The 27,957-nt window shown below is 41.2% G+C and overlaps 1 protein-coding gene across 1 annotated transcript in view; it reads left to right on the top strand.

The window, feature by feature from the left end:
• The window catches only part of KLHL2 (kelch like family member 2), a 62,173-nt gene that overhangs the window by 25,851 nt on the left and 8,365 nt on the right, over positions 1-27,957 (top strand). Inside the window, exons 5-12 of the mRNA XM_063136387.1 lie at positions 43-205; positions 5,777-5,886; positions 10,589-10,705; positions 11,679-11,828; positions 13,464-13,581; positions 13,788-13,985; positions 14,809-14,910; positions 19,454-19,582. Coding sequence (XP_062992457.1) covers positions 43-205; positions 5,777-5,886; positions 10,589-10,705; positions 11,679-11,828; positions 13,464-13,581; positions 13,788-13,985; positions 14,809-14,910; positions 19,454-19,582 — 1,087 coding nt within the window. The remainder of the gene's footprint in view (positions 1-42; positions 206-5,776; positions 5,887-10,588; positions 10,706-11,678; positions 11,829-13,463; positions 13,582-13,787; positions 13,986-14,808; positions 14,911-19,453; positions 19,583-27,957) is intronic.

The following is a 27,957-nucleotide window of genomic DNA, read 5'->3' as shown; positions in this document are numbered from 1 at the left end:
TAACCCTGACTGCATGAACTCACATAGTTTTGGTTATTGTAGGTACTTCTCCCGGCAGCTAGTTTGTTGCAGTTGCAGGATGTAAAGAAGAGTTGCTGTGATTTTCTGGAAACCCAGCTCCATCCTGTCAACTGTTTGGGTATTCGTGCTTTTGCTGACATTCATGCATGCACAGACCTTCTGAACAAAGCCAACATATATGCAGGCAAGTGCGACACCAATTCTAAAAATAATTTGGTCGGACTGTGGTATTGCTGTCTAATGTGGTAGCCTTTTAAGGTTGGGGGGTACAAAAATGGAACTTCAGCCACAATGTTGGGAAAGAGAGAAGTCCTAAAACTGACTGTCCTGACATTTTGTAGGCATGAGAAAAAACGAAGCATCTGGGAAACGGAATAGATTTCAAAATCAGTACTGAAAACACGCTAAAGTGACAGGCACCCATATCAAATCTTTGCATTCAGGCAACCAAGCACCAAGGATTTCCCATTAATGTAGTAATTATAGACAGAAAGCCGGGATTTGGTCAACTATAGTAACAATAGTTACTTTAATAGCTATGGAAAAGCAAGAATGACTTTAACCTTGTCAAGTCAGCGTTTGTGTTGGAAGAATGCACATCTGTGTTACTATGAATTTTCACTACACTTCCACTTCTAAAGGCTTACATGATCTTCATTAATTTTTGTGTGAATTAGTTATGTGAACCCGTTTCTAATACTGTCCATTTAAAAGGCCAGTATTTCAACAGTTATTTTATCAAACATAAAAGAGCCAAAAACTCTTTTACATGTTTTCTGGTTTACTGTCTTTAATCTCATGTATTCAAAGACAGCCATACTTTCATTGGTAAAGGGTTTGTAGTGTTTTAAGTTAAGGATTTGGTGTTGGCGGGTAGCAATATCCTTCCTTTGAGAAGATATTGCACAACGGTTTCAACCTTTTTATTTTGGGCCAAGAGGGTAAAAATGAAATTCATCCAGCTTCTCTTTTCATCTAGATGTTCACATCAGTAATCTGTTCAATAGGGTACACAAGTGAGCTTTTGGAAAACCCCTAGTTCTGTGAGGGTGGATGACAGCAATGGCTCAACTCAAGCATAGTGGTCAAATTGTCATGCGTGCTGATTTCCATGAATCAGGAAGAAGACAGTCGTTGGCCATGACACCTGAACTGAGCTAATTTCAATTACTGCTAATCATGTCCCTTGCCCCCAAACCAGAGCTCCACTTCAGACCATAAGTGGTCATCATAGTTTGCCTGATTTGGATGTTGTGGGAAACTGTGGCTACCACAGAGCCAGAAGTAATGGGGGGAATTGGCATGCGTAAGGGGAACATGGAGCATGCAAGTACCAGCATATTCCTGACCTTTCTGAATTGACCCAATGCCGTGGCACATGTTTTGCTTTTGAGATGAATGCATAGAGAAAGGATTAGTTCTTCATGGGGCTTTAGTTTTGTTGCCCTTGTTTTGATTCTCTTTGAGAATCTTAAGTACAAAAAGGGCCCTTCGGCAGCGGGGGCTGTATTTCTGGTCTGGAAGGAATTGCAGGAGAAATTTGAAGGTATCCTTCGTTTACATAAAAATTGAGTCAGCAGTTTGCACATCAAATGAGCAATTCAACACATTAACCAGAACACCACACTGGCTCTTGTGCTGATTTCATGAGAGTGGTTAACATGATAACTTTCTCATTAGATCTGCAAAGGCTGAAGTGGCTCGTTTAGTATTTGACTACATTGTGGACACTTCCAACTACTTTGAGAAACTGTCCTCAAACATGTGCCACAATCCGAACATTTGTTGAAGTATTCCCAGTCTGCAGTTCCAGTTGCTCCCTTTGATCCAATACACAATGCTTGCACAAATCAAACTAGCGTGGACATCTAGACTTTATTGTCGAATCTTAAGAGACCATTTTTGGGTCATTATTGTGGGGTATTACAAATTATACTCATTTTAATTTGTGTGTAATTCCTCCCTTATAGCCTGCCTTATCCTGTGGATCAGGATGGATATAAATTTCTGCCTATGAACTGTGTTCATTTTTGAATATAAAAGAACAGGGTCGGGGAGGACAGCAAGAGGGCAAATGGGAATAATGAATCTCAATTACAGGCATCTTTTCCATTCTGTATTGGCTATGGCTGCAAAACCTCTATCACTTCAATCAAATCTTACCTACTTTAATAAACTGTGGGTGCATCAAATCTCAATAGCACCTTAAAGCTCATCATACATTGGCTACATTCTTACCACTTATGGCAACCACTTAATACTTATGGTAATATTTTGTTCTGGAGGTGTCTTTCATCGACAGTGACATACCTATAAATATAGTATTTTTCTAAATATTCTTTAAATCCCTGAAAAAGTCTTTAAATCCAAGCATTTCATCAAATCAAACACTTATGGCTGTTTTTTTTAAAAAGCAATAGCTTCTGTTGCTATGCTATTTTAGCTTTGTTACTATGGTTTTTATTCTCACACGTGTTACTTAAATACACAAGTAAAACAGATGAGATATTTGAGTCTCCTTTGCTGACTTTAGTCCTTCTGCTTGCCTCCTAAATGGAGTCATGAGACTTGGATTACAACAATACATTGTTACCAATGAGATAAATCTTTAATAGATTTATGGGATATATGATAGAAAGATCGCGTGACTGCCTTGTTGCCAAAGAGCAGATTCTTCTCCTACTCCAAAAGGCACTCAGATATTATGGGGAAGACAGTTTTGACCTTGATCTTCTCCCTTTTTGTAGTAGGAATTTTATACCGTTAAGCTGTTTTGTTCTGGTACTCCGTAATACATCTTCTGTTTATGTCACTTGAGGGTATTATCGAGAAAGCAGTGCTGAACAGTATAATCACCCCTTAGGAGACATCAGTCACTTGAAAAGTAGAACAGTAGGATCGGACATCTCTCTCAACATAATATTTGAAGCTTGTTTCTCTTTTTATTTATCTCCTGGATTTCTATAGTAAATTGGTCTGTCGCTATCGTGTGTGTGTGTGTCTATGCATTTGTGTGTGTATGTGTATACATGTGTATTTGAGAGTGTGTGAGAGAATATCTTTTAGCAGGGCTAGACCTTTATTCTGCTTCCAAAGCTGCTCTTGCTAGATGGGTGCTTTTCTGTACTACACTTTTCACCTTGAGATTGAGTCTATGAATTAGATCTCTTGGACCCTATTTCTTTGGCCAAGACCTCCCCTTGCTAGAAATCAAGGGGAGGCCAAGACCTCCCCTTGATCTACTAGAAATCAAGACAGCAACCTCTTGTGAGACTGGGAAGAGAGTGAATGAGATCTCGGTAACCAGGCGTGGCTCTGCCTAAATTAGACTTGTTGCAACAGGGTAAATATTGACATATTAAAGAGAGAACCTGGCCCCTCAAGGATTGGTGATTGGTCTTTTAACAGCCAAGATGGAGAGTGGCCTCCCTGGACGTCTTCCTGTTGACCTGCTCCCTCCACATCCCACCCAGCAGCAGATTGGATGAAATAGAGATGGGGAAAGATGTCTTCCATTACATCTCTACTCCTCATTCCTTTACACAGACCATTATCCCAGGAAATGGGGCAATAGTTTGAAGAGCGGAGATATGGAGAAGTGACAGGAGATTTCTTTTTCACCTGTCATGCCAAAAAATTCAGGAATGGGGCATTCCCAGCTTGTTTTTTGAACCAGATGCAAACCGGAAGGGGTGAGCAGTGAGAAACTGCACAATTGCTTACTCCCAAGCAGCCCCAATCAACCATTTATTTCTTTATTACATTTATATCCCACCTTTTCCCTCCAAGGAACCCTAGGCAGTGTACATAATCCTCCTCTCCATTTTTATCCTCATACCGACAGGCCTGTGAAGTAGGTTGGGCTGAAAGTCTGTGACTGGCCCAAAGTCACCCAGTCAGCTTCCATGGCTGAGTGGGGACTAGAAACTGGATCTCCTGACTCCCAATTTGACACTCTAGCCACTACACCACACTGGCTCTCATTAACCATGGGTTAATTAATTGGTTGTGAAATGCGAAGCAGGTCAAAATGTGAAATTGGGTGCACTCACTTCCTCATTGCTAACAGCACTAAACTATATCCTGGCTTTAGGCCCTGTGTGAGCACCCCCACCCTCCAGTTTCAGGACCCAGCCAGCATCTGTAGACTTAGGAGGCTGAAATGCACCCTGTATCATCAGTTTAAATTCATTATTTAGTATAATTTATTTAGCTGTGCTTCTTTCCTTACAAAAGCAGATATATCAAACTATCAGCAAGATCTCCTAGGCAACCAGCTAAATTCTGAACAGGTGGCTGATCATAGCATTGTCTCTTCAGATGCCTTATACTATTTCCTGGGGAACCTGAGGGAATACACTGTGTAAGAATGTGTGTGTGTGAGAGAGAAGCACCACTACTGTGTTTGAATATCATCATTGCTTAAAAGTTTGGTCCCCCAGAAACTATTGACTTAGTAACGGATTGGGTTCATCTACACCAAGCAGGATATTCCATTGTGAAAGCGATATGAAAGGGGTATATAAAAGGCAGGAGCCACACTACTGCTTTATAGTGGTACTGAAGTGCACTGACAACTGTTGGGGCCCGTGACACATACTATGTACTGCTTTCATACCACGTTCATAGTGTTAGATCTTGCTTGGTGTAGCTGTGTCATGGGTCCCAACAGTTCTCAGTGCACTTCAGTACCACTATAAAGCAGTAGTGTGGCTCCTGCCTTTTATATACCCCTTTCATATCGCTTTCACAATGGAATATCCTGCTTGGTGTAGACAAGACCATTGTTTCTGTGTATAATGCTTCTTTTTTTAGTGTTCCATTCTTTTTGTCAGCCGTGCCTTTTTCCAGGATGCTCTATTTATTGATTGATTGATTACACTTATATACCTCTACCATAGCCAGGGCTCTCTGGGTGGTTTACAGAATTCTAAAATTAAGATAAAAACGAGTATACAAAATTTTAAATTCTAAAACACAGAAACATACACACACAAAGCATTAAAAACCGTTTAAAAAACTAAACATGTGGGTGATTAAGATGTGCCGCCATATGCCTGGGCAAAGAGGAAAGTCTTAACCTGGCGCCAGGTTTCCATTTCTTCTCCCATCCACTTATCTTTGTCTCCCCAAACCCTGCTATTGTCAATCAGTCAGCAGTCTACTGGCAACTGAGCATGCTTTCTCCTCACTGGGGGGTTTTGGTTCTGATTTTTTAATCCATTTTTTTTGGTGTACAAATCTGATCCTTCCCTCCTGTGTGTGTGGCTGGTACCATTTGGCTATATAAGCTTCAGGACATTCCTGAACAATACAAATAGAGAAATTGAGGCAGTGATCCCAAATTTAAGATGGTGGAATACTCTAGCTGTGTAGATCTCCCAGCCTTCTGCTCTTTCTGTTTTTATATGGTGCCCTGAAAACGTTTACTTCAGCTATTTATTAATATGTAGTCAGCTGTTTTTAAAGAATTGCTAGTTCTCCTTTTAAATGGTTAGTTATATATTGTTTTACAGATGTTTTAGTGCTTCATTTTAGTATTTGTTATTCTTTATTTAGATATATGTGTTAATCTTTATTTTTTATTGTAACCTGCTTCATATACATGAAGTCTGTGCTCCAGCAAGTATTGATAGCAGCTGGAGTGAAATCTAATTGTTTATTTAGTGAATCAATATAAACATGAAATAGCTTTCTTATTGCGGCTTACATTTTAGTAGTGTGTGAGTTTAAATATTTCCCCCCTTTGAAACAGAGCAGCACTTTACTGAGGTCGTACTTGGTGAGGAATTTCTGAACCTTGGTGTAGAACAAGTGTGCAGCTTAATATCCAGTGACAAACTAAAAATAGCATCTGAAGAAAAGGTAAGATAACTTCTCCCTAATTTGGAAGCAATTTGATGGATTGTGACGCCAAATCATTTATGATGGAACAGTCATTCACATGTCCATTGATTTAGTCCTACTGAACCCTAACAGTAAAAACAACACGGGGAAATGTGGTTTTTTTGCTTGTTCACTCACTCATTTCTTTATTTAATTTCTTTATTAATTAGATTTATAAATCGTATCCTCCACCTACTAGGAACCCAGGGTGAAGTTAAATAAAAACATTAAAATGTCAAATAATACCTAGGAGCAAAAAACAATAAAATAAGAGTGACATTAAAATGATAATGGAAAAAATGACCGTCTTTACCATCCATTTTTTAGTGGTTAGAGTGTTGGACTGGGACATGGGAGACCTGGGTTCTAGTCCCCACTTGGCCATGAAGCCCAGTGGATGACTTTGGACCTGCCACTGACACTCAGCCTTACCTACCTCACACTCTCACTGACAAATGACACTGTAATGAAATGAGCCCCCAGTGACATTCTTGGAATATTTAACCAGTCAAATAATAGGTGGTCAATGACAGTATTTGACTGGTCAACTGATCAGTATGCCAAACCCTACTTTAAATGCGAAGTATAAGCAGTTTTTTTTTAATATTAACATTATAGTTTCCAAACAAAACACCGGGTTTGTAACAACAACACAAACACATGCCCTTACAGCTCTCCTCAGAACCCCACACTAACCCACCCAACAAACTAACAATGTCAATAATAAAACACTACCAGTCCAGACAGGGTTTTTTTTCTTTTAAGAAAAATAAAGGCAGGGGAAATGGAAAGCAAGAGGAGGAGAAGAGATAGGGGAGGATGAAGGAGGGGATAAAAGGCAACAGTGGAATCAGGCTAAGAATGCAATAAAGATGGTGAGTCTTTGCTCAAGGATTAATCATAGCAGCAGAAATGAGCAGAAGCTAATAGGTGGAACCCCAAAACCCTCTCAAATTTATTTATTTATTTATTTATTTGATTCAGGGTGGTTTACAATTAGAAAGATATAATTTAAAAAAAACACCATGAAATAATTACAGAATGAAAGCCACAATAAAATAGGAGACTGTGCTTTCAGATAGTAAAAGCTCTAGAAATATCTGGCACCAGAAAGACGTTAATGTAGGCACTAGGTGAGCCTCCCGATGGAATAGAGTCAGTTCCATAATTGGGGTGGTATAACAGAGGAGGCCCTTTCCCTGGTCGCTACCTCCTCACCACAGATGGTGGAGGCATCTGGAGAAGGGCCTCCAAAGATTATTGTAGTACACGGGCCAGTTGATGTGGAAGCAGACAGTCCTTTGGTACCCTAGGTTCAAAGTTGTGTAGGCTCTCTAGGTTAGCATCAGCACTTTGATTGGGCTCAGAAACTGACAGTATTCCCTTCAATATGGGTGAAATGTGTTCCCAGCAATGGTCCTTGTTAATATCTTAGAAGCTACATTTTCTAAGAGATCCCCATGTACAACACTTTGCAGTTGTCCAATCTGGAGATTTCCAGAACATGGATAAATGGATTAGAAGGTAAATGCACCCTACCTAAAGTGGGGGAAATAGTATGCAGAGATGGCGTACACCTAAGCACCCAAAGCAAGATCATATGACACTGAGTGTGGGTTAAGATGTAGGCTAAGCAAACCATGTGCTGAGTTTAAGCATATGGAGAAGCTGTTGTGATTGTTTTGTTTTGCCACATGCCCAGGTCGTGTGTGGGTTTCCTCCCTCAGTAAGGGCTGACACTTTATTGCACAATCACAATCTGACTCTTAGACTTGGCACTGATTGGTTCTATCAGCCCACATCTTGGCTTGCTTTTAGAGCTGGGTGACACTTATCCTTTAATTAAATCCTCAGCAGATTTTCAGTACCCTAACTGAAAGCTGAACTGAACTTTTACAAAGCGTCCACCTAGACTGCAGATAACGTTTAGTATGGTAGTTACATTCATTGAGGACTCAGTATGCTCATTTAGCAACAGAACATCAACTCTCAGTTGGAAAGGAGAAACACAACACTGGAGCAAGGGATGGAATGGCCTACAGAAGGCATGGCCAGCTCATTGGAGATCCTGAACAAGACTATTCCTATTAGGATGAGAAAATACTTTGCAATATCTTTTGCAGATCTCCATATATATGGAGCTAACTTCCTAGATTTTTTGTTGTTGTTGTTGATTCCATTGCACGAATAGGAACCACCTAAGGTGTTTTGGCTAATGGGCTGTATAGAAATGTAGTAAATAAATAATGGTGAAATCCTGCACATGCTTACCTGGATGAAAGTGCCATTAAATCTAGTGGGACCTACTTTTGAGTATATATGATAGAATTGTGCTGTAAAAGAATTGATGCCTTTTAGCAAACACATTTGGAAGTGCATTTGCTTGGCTTTCTGGAAAGGAATAGTGGTGCTTGGCCAGAGAGATTGCTTGTCTGCGTTGATAAAGTCAACAAAATTACATTAAAATATTTTTTGCAAAAGCAACTCATAATTAATAATTTTAGTGTGTAAGAAACATACCAGTTTATCATCTTGTGTGTCAAACCCATGAATGGTATGAAATTAAAATTCCCATACTAGAAAATTGCTTTATTCATACTTCGAGATTTTTAAATTAGTGTCCATGCTCCGGTTCTCGTTAGGACTGTCAATAGTTAAAGCTGTTGCAATTATTAATTAACTAATAGGCAAATATTTAATCAATGAAAAATTAATGCCTTCATATATTATCAAAATCTCAGTATATATACCTTTTGGAGATAGTAGTGTAAAAACTCGTAATTTACTAAACCAAAGATTGTTGAGTTATGGCTTTAGAAGCTGATTAGTTATGGCACAGACTGGGTTTCTGGCACATAACCTTTTATGTTAAGTCTCTGTCTGGGCCTTCCAGAGACTAGCAGAGATTGCAGCGGTTCTCAGCCAAGTCAGCAAAGACGTTAATTAAGGCAGAGATTTATGTAGGTTAAAATAAACATTTTACTGGCAAATAAATATATAATTTAGTTATGGCAGTACAGATACAAATACTTACAAACGGTCAGTCAATACAGCTCACATCAAGTTGGGTAAGGGACATGGAAGTAAAGTGAACATGAAAACACATTTACTTTTATAGACAACCTGTACAATGATGCAACTCCTTGCAACCCTTAATTGAAGACAATCAGTTAGACAATTATTCAATTATGACACTCAATGTCCAGGTGTAGAGTTGACCTTTAAGTTTCTGCTGAGTCTTCTGTTCTTCCAGATCCTCAGCAATTAACAAAGCAATGGAAAACATAACCAAGATCCATTCCAGGATCCAACAAAGATACCATGCTTAGAAGAGAGAAAAATCTGTCTTCAACCCCAAAAAAGCATGTCCTTAATTTACAGCTCCATTTATTAAAATCCTCCCCCCTTCATTGATTTATAAGTTAAGCTAATTCAAGCTGACATCCTTATTTTAAGACCAAGTGTGCAGTTGGGTCACATTAGCTAGATCTCAAGGCTTGTTGGCCTAATAAATAGCTGCTATAGAAACCATGATGTTGGCTGCATTCAGACAGCAGTGGGGTAATAATCAACTTAACAATTGTTTATCTCGGGGGTACTCCCCACACAACATAATTATCTACTGTGGTGTGGATTAGGGTCAGCATTGAGTTGACTAATTGTCCACACTGAGTTGACACACTCATCCTCCACCCTCTCTCAGCCCCTTAGTCCCCATCAGCCATTGATGCCAAAAATCTATCCTGCCAGCTAGACTGGAGTGGTAGCCACCGCTTTGACCGCTCGTGCCTTGTGACTCTGTAGCTGAAAAAAATAACCAACGGGTGTCAAGGAAATAACCATTGGTGCCCTCCAATCAACATGATAACCAATGGTAGTTCAAATAGCCAACTTTGTACAGCATTGGTTATTTGCGTTGGTTATTTCAGCCAAATAACCAACCATTGGTTGAAAAACTCTCTCCAAACAACTCCACAATGGATTAAATAACCAGCTGTTGACCATTTAAACCACGGTTGGTTATTGTGTTGTCTGAACCAAGTCATTATGTAATTACATGCTCTGGTTAAGTTATGTGAGGCTGCAGTCCTACACACTCTTACCTGAACCCAGTAGGGCTTACTTCTGAATAGCCATGTACAGGGGTGGCATTGTGAATAATGTCTTATGAGTCCATCCCTTTCATCTTTAAGGTAAAGGTATAACTTGTGAAAGCTCTACAAATTGTGGTGGGTACAATGGTTTACACAGATTTCTGCCTGTCCTGGGAGTATGGACCACATCACATGTCACCCTTTTAATGAGGGAGCACACAAGTATCTTAAGTTCCATCTGCTTCTATTAGCAGCTGCAGAGTGCTTTGAAGCCCTTGCTATTACCTCATCTTGTATCTCACTCTTGACATACGTTTGCATAGGGGAGAGCAGCTACTGCCTATAATGAGCTGCTCAGGGGCAAAGCTGTTTTGTTGTGGTGTCCTCTCTAACTCATTTCCAGAGTTGCCTTTAAAAGGCTGCATTTCCTCTGCCTCTCTAGCTTCCATTCTTGCACTGGCCCATGGTGGAAGCATCTCCATTCTAAATCCCAGAACTGGCAGAGTAGGACTCATTAAGGGAGTAATGTGTGAACCTGCCCAAATAGAAAATGTGCAAAACTTTAAGTGTTCCTTATTTTGTGGAAGGTTTTTGAAGCAGTGATATCGTGGGTGAACCATGACAAAGATGTGAGACAAGAGCTTATGGCACGAGTGATGGAACATGTTCGCCTACCATTGCTCTCCCGAGAGTATTTGGTTCAGGTAAGTAAAAAGTAAGCATTTCACACACTCTCTCGCTGACCTGTGGTTCTGTAAGATAAAGAACTGCATTGTAAATGGGTAGACTAATAACCATAGGAGGAATAAAACCTATGCCATTAAGGAAAGGCAATTGCTTACCTATGAGCAGTTTTTCTTGTAAAACTGTACTAGTGTACTTCAGTCATCAGTATATCTGGTGATGCCATTTTAAAACATAATCTGTTTTGTTCTTGTTTCTGTTGTGCTGTGCGGTGAACATGATTCTTTAAAAATATTTAATAGTGGGAAGGATAGAGTGCTCTTAATTTGGAGAAATAACTTTTATCAACCTCACTAGCAAAAACCCCAACTTCAAAGTGGTGTACCTCAAAGAGCTTTTGCTAAGAGGGTCTGAATTGGCAGCAATACTAGAATAAAACACCTTGGTTTATTGTGTATTGGTATGTTGGTTTTCCTTTTTGTTGAAGAGTTTAATATATTTGTTGTTGGTGTCTCCAAAAGCAAATATATTCATATAGTTTAGAAATACTTGGAGCATTTTAAAGCATTTTAACAAATTAACAATATTCATTTTTCTAGTTTTGTTTTCCTTGTTCGAATAAGTTATCCTGAAAAATTATTTGCATGGCAATATCTGTAGTCTTATAGAACATAATTCCAAAGGGTACTTAAAAATAGATAAAAATAGGTATAGTTAATCATTTTGCTTTACGTTTTTGCCAGGGCATGACTTCTGTAATATTTCTGTCTCCTGATATCTAGCTTGTCAGCCTATCTCCTTGAATTTGTTTGCCTTCATTTCTTCTGATTTTTTGGAAAACATTGTGTTTACATTTCTTATTGAACAAATGCAAGAGATCTGGCTGAAGACTAATATTGAAATAGGAGCTGGACACTCCAACTGATTAGATTGGTCACTGTGCACTTATTTAGTAGAACTTGCTGAAACCGTGTCTGTATGTCTATTGTCCAGAGAGTCGAAGAGGAGGAACTTGTTAAAAACAGCAGTGCTTGCAAGGATTATCTCATTGAAGCGATGAAGTACCACTTGTTGCCACTTAAGCAAAGAGCTCTGATGAAGACCGCACGGACAAGGCTAAGAACACCTGCCTCTCTTCCCAAAGTAAGTCCCATCACGGTTGGTTGGCTTGCTTGCTTCTCTTTTGTATTCTATTCACTGTATTCTGTGAGGAAAAGTTAAAACATGCAGGAGCAATGAAATATGTGGATGAAATCATGTGGCCTTTTTATTTTAAAAAAATTCTGTCACTTTAGAATAATTTAAGGTATCAAAATGACACCATGAAATCATTAAACCAGAGAAAGAGGTATGCCACTATCCAGCTGCACCCTCGTGGGTCCTGTACTGTTTTGATGATTCCGTGAATTTAGACACAAAATCTAGAGCAGGGGTGTTGAACCTCTTTCAGCCCAAGGGCTGAATTCCACTTCGGAGACGCTTTCAGAGTACAGCACTTTCAAGTGATGGGTGAGGCAAAAGAGGCAAAGTCTATAAGTTGGCTCCCCTACATAAGAGGCATTCAAGATGCAGCTGGGCTACCATCTGTCAGGTATGCTTTAAGGTGGATTCCTGCATTGAGCAGGGGGTTGGACTCGATGGCCTTATAGGCCCCTTCCAACTCTGCTATTCTATGATTCTACCAGCAAGTTGCAGCTTAAAGCTCTTACTACCAGTAACTAAACTTTAGGAAAGGCATTTCAGTGTTGAGAATTAGGGGGGAAACTGAGCAAAAGCCTGGAAGCCACCAAACAATTGGTGGTTGGGAGAAAGTGGGTGGAGCCATGGGAAGGGAGCATGGCCATTTTGGGAATCTCTGAGACCCTCATTGAGACTCCAGGTGGGCCAGATTTGGTCCCCGGGCCTCAGAACTTACAACCCTGATCTAGAGCATGCTCCTTATTTCTGGATGTCATGCTTTCTGGATGTCATCAGTAGTGTTCTAGCTTTTACTACTTGAATTTGGAGGTATTCATTAGTAGGGTTCTAGCTGTTGTCCAGGAAAACTTGGAAACCATTTGGTAACTGACATATTGGAATGATGGCTAAGACCTGCATTTAAATGAATAAATAAATAAATATGTTTGTGATTGTTCAAAAGAGAGACTTCTGGGTCTGTTTAGAGTAAGTAAATTTAGATACAAGATCTAGAGCAGTCAAATGTTTTAGATGTGTTTGGTGCCACATGTATCATGCACATGGACAGTCAGTTGCCTTAACCTCAAACCCTATAATAATAGTCTTACAAACCATGGAGAGACTCTTCTCTCTCCTGCCCCCAAATAACTGAGCCAGGAAACTGAGCCAGGTGATGTTTATATGAGAGTGGAAGGATGCAACTTCAGCTTTTCCTTGGGGATTCTGGTGATGGAACTCCTGAGAATCTCGAGAAAAGTAGTCTCAAAATAAAAGAGAAATACAAGAAATTAAAGAAGACGACTCTCAAGAACTTCCTCCTCCATCACCTTTTGCCATTTGGTGAGGTCAACAGGTATGGCCACAACATATTCATATCTGCAACTGGATGACAATGCCTGACTTGAACCACTCACACCTGTCCCATTTTGCAGCAGTGATAGCGATGTCTCTTTGAGACATAGAATGGCAGGTGGTCTGTATTTTCTTTATCATGTTGGTTGTTTATGTAAGAAATGATAACTTTTAAGTTATGGGGGTTTATTGCTTCCATTCATGTGGATAAGCAGTTAGGTTACTTACTGGATATTGCTTCCTTTGAAGCTGATGGTGGTGGTTGGAGGACAAGCACCGAAAGCTATCCGCAGTGTGGAGTGTTATGATTTTAAAGAAGAGCGTTGGCACCAAGTTGCTGAGCTGCCTTCCAGAAGATGCAGAGCAGGTAGCTACATCTCTTCTTCAATTGAAAAGTTTGCCTAATATCTCCATAAATATTGTTGATAATATTTCAATCCATGTCAACAGCTTCCTCTGAAGAAAGATGGATTGACATAATGTATGAATGACAGCTCTTAGGTTTTTAAAATACGGTTTGTAGAGACCGAAATCTTAAATATAGATGGTGAGGTAGAACATCCTCTCTTTCAGGTGTGGTTTATATGAATGGCCTTGTCTTTGCTGTTGGTGGCTTCAATGGATCCTTGAGGGTTCGAACAGTGGATTCATATGATCCAGTGAAGAACCAGTGGACGACTGTCGCTAATATGCAAGACAGAAGAAGTACTTTGGGAGCTGCTGTATTAAATGGGCTTCTGTATGCTGTGGGAGGATTTGATGGAAGCACAGGTATAAAATCTTTCAGTAATAATGTACTTGGCCATTTGGGTCGTTTCTTTCGAGAAGGCATGCTTCTAGGTTGTGGAGCTTTTCTGAAGTCATTCTTTGCATTAGCCCGAAGCTAATGCTTGAAACATATTGGGATGTTCAACTTTGAAAGAAAGAAAGAAAGAATCATCCTGCTACAACATAGGACAGCTGTGTTTAATTGAGACTATAAAAAATCCACCATTTGAATTATTCTGACAATTCCTTTTTGTCCTCACCATTTTATTGTGTTTACTCCGCCACCCCCACATTTTCAATTAAAAAAAATTTGAAACCTACTCCTAATAATAATAATAATAATAATTTTATTTGTTACCTGCCTCTCCCTCTGGATCGAGGCGGGGTACAACACAAATGCAAACAACATAAAATACATATAACTAATTAAAACATTTAAAACTAATACATTATTAAAAGCAGCACATTATTAAAAAGGCATCTTAAAATTGAACTAGGTACGCCTGTCAGAAGAGATCAGTCTTTATGGCTTTCTTAAATTCCGGAAGACTGTTAAGTTGACAAATCCGTCCCGGCAAGCCATTTCACATTATTCTTAAACATATATAAGAATATGTTTTTCATGAGTTCTTCTATGTGTGCAGGCACAGAATATTTCAACTTAATAAGACCAGCAAGCTAATGTTACTATCATATCTGGTAGTAGTTACACAATATTTGTTTATTCCATGAATAGGAAAGAGTTCATGATTCCTATTGATTGTCCAGAAAACTAGACCAAGTAATACCTTCATTCTTCCTAGCTTTGTGTACCGCTCTATTACAGGTTTATCCTCAGTAGAAGCTTATAATATGAAGACTAATGAATGGTTTCATGTGACTCCAATGAACACAAGGAGAAGCAGTGTTGGTGTAGGTGTAGTTGGAGGTAAGGTCTCCTCTCAGGGCTGAGTTGAGTTTGCTGTCTATGTGATTTATTGTTCTTGCTTTCTTTTATTTACTCAGCTGGTGAGCAGGCCCATAGGCGACAGATATAAATAAAATCCAGTTAAATAAGAGGGGCGGGGACTAAAAGCAGCCACAAGTATAGTTTAAAATAGCAAAGACTAAAGTAAAAATATCCACGGTGCTAAAAACAGCTTTAAGATGTAACTTTTAATGTACATCTGGGCAGTAGAGTGACAGTCTAGCAAATAAAAAGCCCTGAGAGAATAAAAAGGCCTTTGTCTGGTGCTGAAAAATCAACCAAGTAGGCACCACATGGATTTCTCTGGGGAAAGCATTCCACAATTGGGGCTACCACTGAAAAGGCTTGCTCACGTGTAGACACCTGCTGAATCTTAGTATGCAGGAGCACTCTGAGTAGGGCCTCTGATGATCTCAGAACATGTGTTCTGAGAACATGTGTTCTCAGAACATCTCAGAACATACGGGAAGGTGTGGTCTTTCAGTTACTGTGCCCTAAGTTGTGAAGAGCATTATAGCTTGAAACCAGCATTTCTTGGAACCGGGGCAAGGGAGTTACCCGTAAGGGCTAAGTGAATTCTTCAGGAAAAAAGAGGAAATCTTCTTAATTCAGGAGGAGAATGATCTTTACAAAGGTATTTCTGAAATCAGATGTAAGCTGTGGCTGTGTTAGGGAGAGGCCCTCTTGAAGTTGGGTGCTGGAATTATGACTGGGTCTTTGACTCAAGCTGCTTAGATGTTTGTTTAAGATAAAGAACCTGAGCTAAGGTTAGGTAGAATGTTATACATACTAAGATTTTGACATGGTTGAGCAGAGTGATCCTGGGAGAACAAAAAGTCTACCAGACATCATTGTTTGTGCTCTGCCAACCATGCTTGCCAATTAGGAAAATATAAGATCTCAATGACAGCTGTTTTGTTGGTTAACAGGAATAAGAACTTAAAATTTAATTTTATGAAGAATATGCTAGCCACTCTTTCTGTTGTGCTTCTAACATCCTAATTCTATTGTATATGGTGATGTGTCTTGCATTTTTCATCATTGTCAAGTTTTGTTGTTCTTTAATCTTGTTGGGTGAGTGGGTGTGGGTGTCTATGGTACCATTTTATTTTTTCTGGCTTGAAGGATGCTTCAGGAACAACCATCCATAAAATGTAATAATTTGCAAAGCCCAAAATACTAAATTAATATGGAACACTGTGTCCATATAAGCACAGTTTTCTGTATTGGTCAGGTGAGTCTCAGACACACCTGTTCAGGTATGAGAAATATGTTTAGTCAGATGGGTGAATCATTTCCACTCCATCTCACAGCCAGGCATGATGGACTTGGTCTGTTACTTGTAACATCCAGTTCCAGTCAATACACTTGCCACCATATTTTGTTCTATCTGAAGTTTCTAGAGTGTCTTCAAAGATGGTTATCTTCACAAGCTTAAATTCTTAAATCCTAAATCATCATATCTTTGCAAAGTTGAATAATAATTTGGGATGGGAGAATCAATGATGTTTGAGATCACCAAGATTCCATGAAGCTTGAAGTTCAGATCATCTTGCTCCTGTGTTCAATTGCAATCCATTTTTATTTTGATCAAAAATGAAAAATGTGTATTTTAGGGTGGCTTTTTTTGAAAATGTGCCCCCAAATATGCACTTTCCAGCCATAGACTAAAATGTGAAAATTCATATTTTTTAAGAAATGTGCGTTTTTTAAAGTGCACATTTTTAAAAGTGTGTATTTTTCAAACAGCACAAGTACAGGAATAGGCAAGCTCCCCCTCCCCCCAAAAATGTGCTCGCATTCATAGGTGCAAATAGGGTAAAAAAAATCAAGTAAAAAGTGAAGCAAATTGAAATTCCCTTATATCCCAACTAATAATTTCATGAATCCCATCCTTAAAAGCCGTATCAGGCTCAGGGGTGCCCTCTGCTGTGATCTTCATGAATTTCCTATTCACCTTATTTTTTCCCCTTTCCTTGTGACTAGGAACAATTAGAATGGTACTGCTAAATAGTACCTCTTGAAATAGCTTCTCAGGTTTCATAAGGTTTTCTTGAGTAAATGAAAATTAACAACTTAAAAACTTTGAAATGTATTAATGATTTACATTGTGTAACTCACCCGCCAGCAACTGGACAGCCTTGCTTCCACCAAGCATTATTTTAAAGTTTTGAGTATCAAAACTGACAAACTTAGTTACGTAAACTGAAGGGAGGAATGTCTGATTTAGTTTGTGGTTTTTCTAAGTCTTCAGAACTCCAGGAATAGTTCTATTTTAAAAAAAAAACGTGGTAAATGCTAGCCCTGTAATGTGCAAATATTTGTGTAACCTGTTTCGGCAGCTAAAGGATTCCATTATTAGTTTCTCATACTGAAGATCACATTTATAGATATTGTATTTGGGTGGCGGGGGGGGTGGACGGGGACGGGGACATTATACCATATATCACAGTATAAAAACGAAACAAACATTTCCATTAAAAAAAGTAGAATAGAACAAAAATAACAGTTCTAATTTAAATTGGAGACAAGACAAGCTTCTCAACTATGCTGTTAGTTTACCATTAGCTTTTCACAGCCTGAAAAAATGGTTATTTGGGGCTTCTAATATAAGAGAACTGTCATTATTGCATAAGCAAGCATTTCTTGTCATTCCCATAATAAAAGCTGGGTTGTGGGGGGAAACATAAAATAAAGCTTGCTAATGTAGAATTCCAGCAACAAATACAAATGTCAATTCTATAACAATTCCCTAGAGTATAATCTACATATAAGCAATCATTGCTGTTTTGTTTATGTACAGATAAAAGTAACATAACTTAGGGCAAAATCCCATCTCAGTCATCCATCCCACTAGATGGATGACTGAGATTCTTACCAGACTGCTTCGAGAGGAGTGCCAGAGATAATTTATGCCTCTCCATCCATGCTTTAATTTTTTCCCAGTAGATGGGCCTCTGAGTTCATTTAGTGGAGTTGGGCTGGTGGGGACTGGAGAAGCTAAAGAATACAGCATATCCTGGCCCCTCCCCAGATTCGTTTAAGGTGTTTGACCATGTTTCTCCTTTGACCATGTTTGACATGTTTGACCATGTTTCTCCTTTGATGAAATCTCTTCATTGGCTTCCGATCCCATATAGAATTCAGTATAAGCTTCTTTTGCTGACATTCAAAGCGTGTCATGGTCTTGCACCTTCTTATCTTTCCTCTCTCAATTCACTTTACCATCCCCCTCGTACCCTCCGTTCTTCAAATGTTATGTTGCTCTCCCACCCAAGAGTTTCTATCTTTCTTGCCCGGCTTCGCCCATTCTCTCTGGCTGCCCCGTTTGCTTGGAATGCTCTTCCAGAGCAACTACATACCACGAGTTCCATTGTAGATTTTAAAACACGTTTGAAAACTCATTCGTTTTCAATAGCTTTTCAATAGCTACTGTTCTTATTACTATGATTATTCTCTTATTTCTGCTTTGTGAACCCCTTCCTCCCCCTTCATATGTTTTAATGTGATTTTAGATTGTAAGCCTCTAGGCAGGGTATTGCTGTTTTATTTGTATATTTTGTACAGCACCAAGTACATTGTTGGTGCTATATAAATAAATAAATAAATAATAAGGTTGTGACACCCATCTTGGAAGAGGAGCCACCCTAGACCTTTCTGCAGTGGCTGGGAGGAGGTAGGTGTGAAGATCTGAGTGGAGGTTTTCACCTCTGACGTCATAGCTCTGTCTTCAGTGAAAATCCCCAGTATCCTATCAGCTCTCAGACAATATCGACTAGGAGGAGGGCTTTCTCCGCTGTGGCACCCCGGTTGTGGAACGAGCTCCCCAGAGAGGTCCGCCTGGCACCTACACTGTACTGCTTTCGTCGCCAGCTGAAGACCTTTTTATTCACTCAGTATTTTAACACTTAATTTTAACTTAAATTTAAATTTTACTGTTTTAACTCTGTATTTTAATCTTATATCAACTTTGCTGTATGGTTTTATCCTGGTTGTGCTTTTTATACTGTATTTCGTAATTGTGTTTTAACCTGTTGGGTGTTTTACTGTGGTTTTAATTTTTGTGAACCGCCCAGAGAGCTTCGGCTATTGGGCGGTATAAAAATGTAATAAATAAATAAATAAATAAATAAATAAATCTAGGGACCATAAGATTGTACCCTTAATCTAGTAGATGCAAACTCTTGCTTGTGAGATTGTAATAACAAATTGCTTACAATATTGTGAAAGCTGTTTAGCAGAAAGCATTACGTGCAACTGTCTCCTGTAAATGGTTTTCCAATGTTTCATTTAAGCAGAGCATCAGTCAAATTGCATTGCTTCCTTGACTACTTTACATGAGAGCATCTGCTTTCTGATCAAAACCAGCCACTTAAATCATCTCCATATATAAATGTTTCTTTAATGCAATCCGCAGTGCTGTTTACAGAAGACCTATAATATATTGTGACAATCTACCTACGTGTGTATGTACATAGACATAATTTGCTAATCTTACTTCTAGGTGTGCTGTATGCAGTTGGTGGCTATGATGGTGCATCACGCCAGTGCCTTAGTACAGTGGAATGCTATAACTATAATTCACATGAATGGACCTACGTTTCAGAAATGGGCACCAGGCGTAGTGGAGCAGGTAAGCAAGCAAAACTTAAATGAGAGCTTATGTTAAGAACCTGTGTCATGAAAAAATGTGCAAGCAGATGAATGCATCACACCTTGGCGGTCTTTGATACTCAGGTGTGGTGTCAGTTTTGTTCCACGAGTTGCAAATGTCTCTCTCTTAAAACCTCCAGTGGGGAGCAGATTATACTACACCACTTTGATCGTATAGACATATAACCGGTTTGTGAGCAGGTCTCTTGTCTGCACGTGCCTCCTCCACCACACTGCATCTACATAAGTCCTGAACCAGGAAATAATTGTATTTATTTGAATGTGTGGTCTCCCTGATCCAGATGAATTTTGAAATCCAAGTTTGAGTTGCAGGATCAAGGAGATCTCATGGTATCTCACAGTTCAAGTGTTACAATTCTGGAGGCGAGGAAGGTAAGCGTGAAAGCTAAAGATCTGCTGCTGTCACATATAGGGGCCCTAAACCAGTCCCCTGGTGTAGATCATCAGTATATGGATATTGCTAACTCTTATAGTATGATGTACCCAACAAAGTTGCTGGGTCTACTTGAAATTGTTACCATCTTTGTAGCTGTCTGCAATTCAGAGTAAGTGAAGTATATAGAATCATAGAATTATAGAAGACCCACACCCTCTTCTGAAGTTTCCCAGGGAAAAAATCGGAGAAACACAGAATCATAGAAACATAGAATAGCAGAGTTGGAAGGGGCCTATAAGGCCACCGAGTCCAACCCCCTGCTCCATGCAGGAATCCACCCTAAAGAATACCTGACAGATGGTTGTCCAGCTGCCTCTTGAATGCCTCTGGTGTGGGAGAGTCCACAACCTCCCTAGGTAACTGGCTCTATTGTCGTACTGCTCTAACAGGAAGTTTTTCCTGATGCCTAGCCGGAATCTGACTTCCTGGAACTTAAGTCCATTATTCCATGTCCTGCACGCTGGGATGATCAAGAAGAGATCCTGGCCCTCCTCTGTGTGACAACCTTTCAAGTATTTGAAGAGTGCTATCATGTCTCCCCTCAATCTTCTCTTCTTCAGGCTAAACATTGCCAGTTCTTTCAGTCTCTCTTCATAGGGCTTTGTTTCCAGACCCCTGATCATCCTCGTTGTCCTTCTCTGAACATGCTCCAGCTTGTCTGCATCCTTCTTGAAGTGCATTGCCCAGAACTGGATGCAATACTCAAGATATAAGTACCTTCTTAATTTTTAAGGGACTTTTACACTTGTAACTCTCTGGGTTGCAGTTTATAAATACTACATTTGGATTTCAAGCAGGAAATACACACAAGTGACATAGTATTTCCCCATTTGTAATTTTCTGAAGCTAATCTTTGAACTGCTGCTTAAATTTCCCTGCCTTTTCAAAGCAATTTTAGTTTTGATATAAGAGCTACTTGTCCAAAAAAAAATTTTTTTTTTTAAAAAAAAACTTATTTAAGCATTTCTGTCAGAAAGTTTCAGCGACAAACTTTCAAGCTTCCTCCACATATGCTGTTTTTTTAAAGCAACTTCTGATTCAGCAGGTGACTTGCCAATAGTTCTTTTGTGTGCATGTCCCTGGATTGCATATAAGCCCTAGGATCATTTTCATATACAAACAAGGGTTTTCTGATGTCTAAAAAGAAAAGAATTTTTCAGCAATTTAAAATCTTTCAATATCATTGCTCAATTTTATCCTGCTAGTTTGTTTGCTCAGAATTAAGCCCCATTGAATTCATTGGGGTTTATTCTTAGGTAAATGTGTTACAGCCTCAGTCTTAGCAGGTTCGGTTAGGGTTGTTGTTCATAAAGTACTTCATGTGTGCATAGGCGTGCGCAGCACATTTCATTAGGTGGTTCGGCCAGGGATTTTTTTAAAAGGGTTTCACAGCACATAATTAAGACAAACCTGTTCCATATAACATCTTAATGTTAAAATCACTGAAATAAAGAACGGGAGACATTCAATGTATCTGAAATTAACACCACTGGCTATGGAAGTTAAAGAACTATGGCAATAGGGGAAAGTTACATGTATTCCTTTAGTCACCAGCAACACATCATATTTTTTTTATTCTTTTACAGAAAACATTCAGAAATTAGGCCTACTAATTGGTTTCATGAAGGAAGGACTTCTTCACACAACACATAGTTAAGTTATGGAACTCACTACCACAGGATGTGGTGATGGCCACCAATCTGGATGGCTTTAAAAGGAGGTAGGATAAGTTCCTGGAGGCAAAGGCTATCAATGGCTGATGGTTGTGTGCTATCTCCAGTATTCAAGGCAGTAAGCCTGTGTGCACCAGTTGCTGGGGAACATGGGTGGGAGGGTGCTGTTGCACCATGTCCTGCTTGTTCATCCCTGGCCGATGGCTGGTTGGCCACTGTGTGAACAGAGTGCTGGACTAGATGGACTCTTGGTCTGATCCAGCATGGCACTTCGTATGTTCTTAAAATGCATCCACACCAATATCAGGAAAGCTGTCACACTTAAAACATATTCAATAGTCAGGAAATTTCTGAATCAGTAAAAGACAGCATGAGCTGGTAAAGCCCATCATGTTCATCTAGAAAGACCACCACTCGTAAGAAAAGAGAGATGGTGATAAACACTGTTAATTTTTTAAAACGATTTTTTTAAGAAGGATGAACAGTTATCAGCAGTTGTTTCAAAATATACAACATCCCAATTATATCAAACAAATTGGAGAGGAAGGTCTATGGGTCAAAATGCATTATTTAAAAATGAATTACTGTTTTCTAGCACCAACTAGAGTTCCACTTCTTCCTTTGCACTACTCAAGCAAGCGAGCCAAACCACATACCACTGAGGATGACTAAAAACAACAATCTATATCTATGTTGGGAAAGAATTTCCTTCATGACTCAAAATTCCTGATCCCACCCAGCAAAAGTTTTGGGAAATCTCGCTCATATTGGGCTAGGTTGAGATATTTTGCTGGTCAAATTTACCATCAGTAGAACTCCAATGGAAATACCTTAATGGGAATGTCTTTGTTACTTTTAACAATTTTTCTTTGGGCTTTCAGTCTAGAGAAACTGCAGGTGGATGATAAGAAATAACTAACAATTACAGGAGAAGTGAAAAACCCTTCTCCATCCCACACCCCACCATTAGGCTGACCATATGAAAAGGAGGACAGGGCTCCTATATCTCTAACAGTTGTATTGAAAAGGGAATTTCAGCAGGTGTCATTTGTATATATGGGGAACCTGGTGAAATTCCCTCTTCATCACAACAGTTAAAGCTGCAGGTGCCCTGCCCTCTTTTAAATCTAGTCACTCTAGTATAGTTCCTGCACTTTAACTGCTGTGATGAAGATGGAATTTCACCAGGTTCTCCATATATACAAATGACACCTGCTGAAATTCCCTTTTCTATGCAACTGTTAAAGATACAGGAACCTTGTCCTCCTTTTCATATGGTCACCCTACCCACCATGCCTATTGGCACAAGAGCTAATAGTTAAATAAAAATAATAATCAGTGAATTTGTTGGAAAACCTTAGGAAAATTTAAAGTAGTTCTGTGATTTGTATCACTGCTTCAGTGTGCTGAACTCTTTGTCATTTTATGAAAGGGGTATGAATTTATTTATTTATAGTTTCTTCTATTTTATTTCTAAGGGGAAAATAAATGTAATGGAGTCCAGAACTCAGATGCAAGGAATGGAAGGGGGGAAATCAAGTCAGGGATTTGGATTTTTAAATTGTTGAGGGGGGAATTTACAGACCTGATAGTCAACAAACTTTTTGGCACCAGGGACAGGTTTTGTGGAAGACAATTTTTCCACGGATTTGGGGGGGGAGGTTGAGGGGATGGTTTTGGGATGATTCATGCACATTACATTTATTGTGCACTTTATTTCTATTATTATTACATTGTAATATATAATGAAATAATTATACAACTCACCATAATGCAGAATCAGTGGGAGCCCTGAGCTTGTTTTCCTGCAACTAGGTGGGTTAGGCTGAGAGACTGTGACTGGCCCAAAGTCACCCAGTGGGTTTCAATGGCCAAGTGGGCACTAGAACCTGGATCTGGCAAGTCCCAGTCCAACACTCAAACCACTATGCCACACTGGATTAGACAATGGCAGGGCCTGTCCCCATAGAAAATGAATGGAGAACCTCCAGCCCACAGGCTGGATGCAGCCCCTGGGGGTTTCCATCCCTGTGCAAAAGCAAGCTTCTTTTGCTGTTAACTCTGATCACTGATTGGGGATAAGAGGATATTTAAAAGCATTTAACCTTTAAATATCCTGCAAAGAATGGGATAATTGCAAAGATTTTGAGCAGTGGCTTTTGCGGGCAAGAGAGCTGCTGCACAGAATTAAGATGTGCATTTTACAGACCAGAGAACTGCTTACTTGTGAGTAGACATGCAGAGACTTTGAATTTGGGATGCTCTTTAAAAGTGTTGGAGTAATTCAGAAGTCTTGTCCTGCTTGCTTCTGAGTAGGGCTAGACACAGAGAGAGACGCGCGGGCAGGCAGCGCTGCTTGCACCTGCCTGGCGGCCAGGTAGAGCGTGCTCGCCCAGAGCCCCCTTCCTCCTCCCTCAGCAGCAGGAAAGGAGGTGCTGCCCTGCCCGCCACACTTGCGCACACGAGGAGGAGCGAGCAGGAGAAAGAAGGCAGGGGCAGCCGCGGCTCAGTTTCCCCGCAGTCGAGCTCTGCATAGCCGCCTTTGGCCCGCGTTTTCCCCACACACACACTGCAATGGGAAGTTTCCTGGGCTTGAGATTTGGAGGTTACCTCGTTCCTCCTCAGTTGATTGCCCTGGAAGAGAGGCTTGCCCAAACATGTTTGAAGAGTGGGCGGGGCTTAGCAGCACATTAGGGGTTCAGTTGAACCTGTTGTCTGCACGCCAATGCATGTGTGGGAAGTTTTAAGTGCTGGATTGATATTAAAAGATAAGGCAAGTTCCTTCTGTAAAGAAGCACGCCCCAGCGAAGCTGGTTTTTCCACTGGATTTTGCACAGATCCCCAGAACAAACACACACACAGCTCTCAATTTAGAGGTTTAAGACCAAAATTTATTCCAGAATAAGTGGTTGGTTCTTCTTCGTGGTCTCTATGCATCACACATATGGGCTTTGCGCCTGCGCAGAGACCAGGCCGGAACCTTCTATAGCTGAGTGGAACGTTTTTGGTGGGAACCCCTCCCCCACGCTACCGCGCACGTCCATGGGGTTCCCGCCCTTACCTCATTTCGTCGTCCGCCATTGTGCTTAGACCATAGAACCAAACCTCTTAGCGTTTTCTCTTTAAAATCCTTTACTTTAAATCTTTCCTCTTTTCGCTTATTTCTCACTTCTTAACATCTTTTCTTCTATTCTATCTAAAAAATATATATATTTATTTTTAGTAGTTAGATTTTCCTCAGCGATTTCGATCGCGGCGCTTAGCCGTATGGCAGTTAAGGCCCCATTTCGCAAGTGTGTGAAATGTGGAGCTAAGCTCCCTCCAACTGACGGGCACTCCCTGTGCGTCTGTGCCTAGGTGAAGGCCATAAAGTTGAGTCTTGGCTGAATCTTCGAGGATGCACAAAACGGCAGCCAGTAAGTCCGTTGATGACCGTTGCACTGAGGTGCCTGAACATTCCAGAGCGGCTAATAGGGCTCAGATACCCCTAACGCCTAGACAAACGGCAGCCAGTAAGTCCGTTGATGACTGTTGCACTGAGGTGCCTGAACATTCCAGAGCGGCTAATAGGGCTCAGATACCCCTAACGCCTGGACAAACGGCAGCCAGTAAGTCCGTTGATGACCGTTGCACTGATGTGCCAGTACATTCCAGAGCGGCTAATAGGGCTCAGATACCCCTAACGCCTGGACAAATGGCAGCCAGTAAGTCCGTTGCACTGAGGTGCCTGAACATTCCAGAGCGGCTAATAGGGCTCAGATACCCCTAACGCCTGGACGGTCACTGGCGAGTTCCGCGGCCAGGAAAATCTCCAAAAAGGCCCGGACTCCCAAATCTTCTTCTGAAATGGAGAAGAAGAAGAAGAAGCGAGACGCGGAAAAACCCTCGTTAGGGTCATCCCGCACGGCGGAACTGGCTAGGAGTCACTCTACTCCTCCTGCCATACCGACCGCTTCGATACCGAGGCCTCCCTCGGTATCGAGATCCCAGTCGGTACCGATGGCTACGGTACCGACACATCCTCCCAGTCTATCGGAGGGCGAGTTGCGGGATTCGGCTTCAGCGGCCTCTTTCCGAGAGCCTGCCAGGCTGCAAGAAGTTCAGGGACTAATCCCTCTACCGCCTTTGCCAAGGCACACTCTAAGGCGTCAATGGGAAGGAGCTTTTCAATACTCTTATCCCCAATCAGTATGTGGCGACTATGTATGGGATCGATATCGCCCACAACGATACTTCCAGGGTGACCACCAGTACCCTCAAGAAGAATATTATGCGCACCCTCCGCCTATGAGGATGTGTCATCTACCGCTGCCTCCACCGCCCGCCCACCAAACGTCCACGGTGTCAACGCCTCGACACCGTACGCAGCCATCGGCATCGACTGCCGCGGTTACCACGGTACCGACGGAGCATGTAGACTTCCAGGTGGTTACAGTATCCTTGCCTGAGGATAATTACCCATCGGATTCTGAGTCGGGGTTGTCGGCTACTCCATCGATGCCTTCACCAGAAGATGAGGTTCATGACAAGGACCCTTCTTCCCCTTCCGACGATATGGTCAGATTTTTTGACCATATGCTTAGAATGGCTCAGGCATTAGGACTGGAGATCCAGCAAATGGATGAATCGGTCGTCGATCCAATCTACGACGTTTTCCAGTCCACAACCAACCAACGACTTGCCATCCCTATTCCACATGCTTTAAAGCAAACGGCTCAATTATCTTGGAAAACACCGGCTATGACTCAAGCCACATCGAAAAGGCTAGAGACCCTCTATCGAGTCCAAGAGGAAGATGTACAGTTTCTGGTCCAACATCCCAAACCTAATTCAATCGTAGTGGAGTCGGCTCAAGGCCACTCACAGAAGGCACATTCTGCACCCGTGGACAGAGAAGGCAGAAAGTTGGACCATACGGGCAGGAGGATTTACTCCTCTGCCTCTTTGGGCATCAGGGCATCAGCCTACGAGGCTACCATGGCACGATACCAGCTCTTCCTCTGGGAGAAAATAGGATCACTATGTGAACATCTCCCAGAGGACAAAAAAGAGCTGGCACGAGTTTTCCAGAGTGAAGCTTCAGCCATAGCCAGGCAACAATTGTCGACAGCAAAAGGTCAGCAGAGGCAGCAGCAACAACAGCTCCAAAGCAAACGTCAGCCCGACTTCTCTAAGAAGCAGCGGGTTTGACTCCTTTATCCCAGATCCACCTCCCTTTGCGAACCGCCTAGCACCACATTACCATCAATGGGAGTCAATAACATCGGACTCCTGGGTGCTCACTATCATCAACTCGGGGTATGCCATCGAGCTCGATGTCCTTCCTCCTTCTTCGGGGGTGAAAGTAACAGCGCCATCCCCTCCTCTGCTTCTCGAGGTACAGACCCTCCTAGCGAAAGGAGCCATCTCTCCAGTACCCGCAGAGGAACTCAACCAGGGGTTTTTCTCCCGATACTTCACGGTCCCAAAAAAAGATCTGGTAGCGGACATTTCAACCACCCTCAACCTGTTGGTCTCGTTGGGTCTGTGGGTCAACGAGGAGAAATCCATCTTGACCCCACATCAGAAGCTGGACTTCATAGGGGTAACCCTATCGTCTCGGGATGGGAGAGCATACCTGCCCTCGACCAGAGCAAGCACCCTTCAAGAGTTAGCCATCGCTACCGAGAGCTGCCGAAAGGTCTCGGCATGGACAATTCAGAGGCTATTAGGCTTGATGGCAGCTACAACTGCAGTCATCAGGTTTGCAAGACTCAGAATGAGAATATTGCAAGCCTGGTTTTTAAGAACTTTCGATCTTCGACACGATGCCCGGCGAACTTACCTGTCGATCCCGACGCAAGTAAGGGCATCTCTGAAATGGTGGTTTTCAATGTCAACGCTCCTAGGAGTTCCCTTCCAGCAAGAAACTCCTTCGGTAACGATCACGACGGATGCATCGTTGATCGGATGGGGAGCACACTGCGACTCCCTCACAGCTCAGGGCCGTTGGCCTCCTTCCCAGAGGGAACATCATATCAACCACCTAGAACTGCTAGCGGTGGAGAATGCAATAAAAACTTTTTCACAAATGATCGAGGGCCGAAACGTCCTGATCGCGACGGACAACACCACGGTAGTGGCGTACATCAACAGACAAGGTGGGACAAGGTCTCATCCTCTGAATCGATCGGCACTCAGGATTTGGAACTGGTGCATAAAGAGAAATACTCACCTGACGGCGAT

This window comes from Elgaria multicarinata, chromosome 10 (genome assembly GCF_023053635.1).
Source record: "Elgaria multicarinata webbii isolate HBS135686 ecotype San Diego chromosome 10, rElgMul1.1.pri, whole genome shotgun sequence".
Taxonomy (NCBI): Eukaryota; Metazoa; Chordata; class Lepidosauria; order Squamata; family Anguidae; genus Elgaria; species Elgaria multicarinata.
This window is presented reverse-complemented; position numbering and strand designations above follow the sequence as displayed.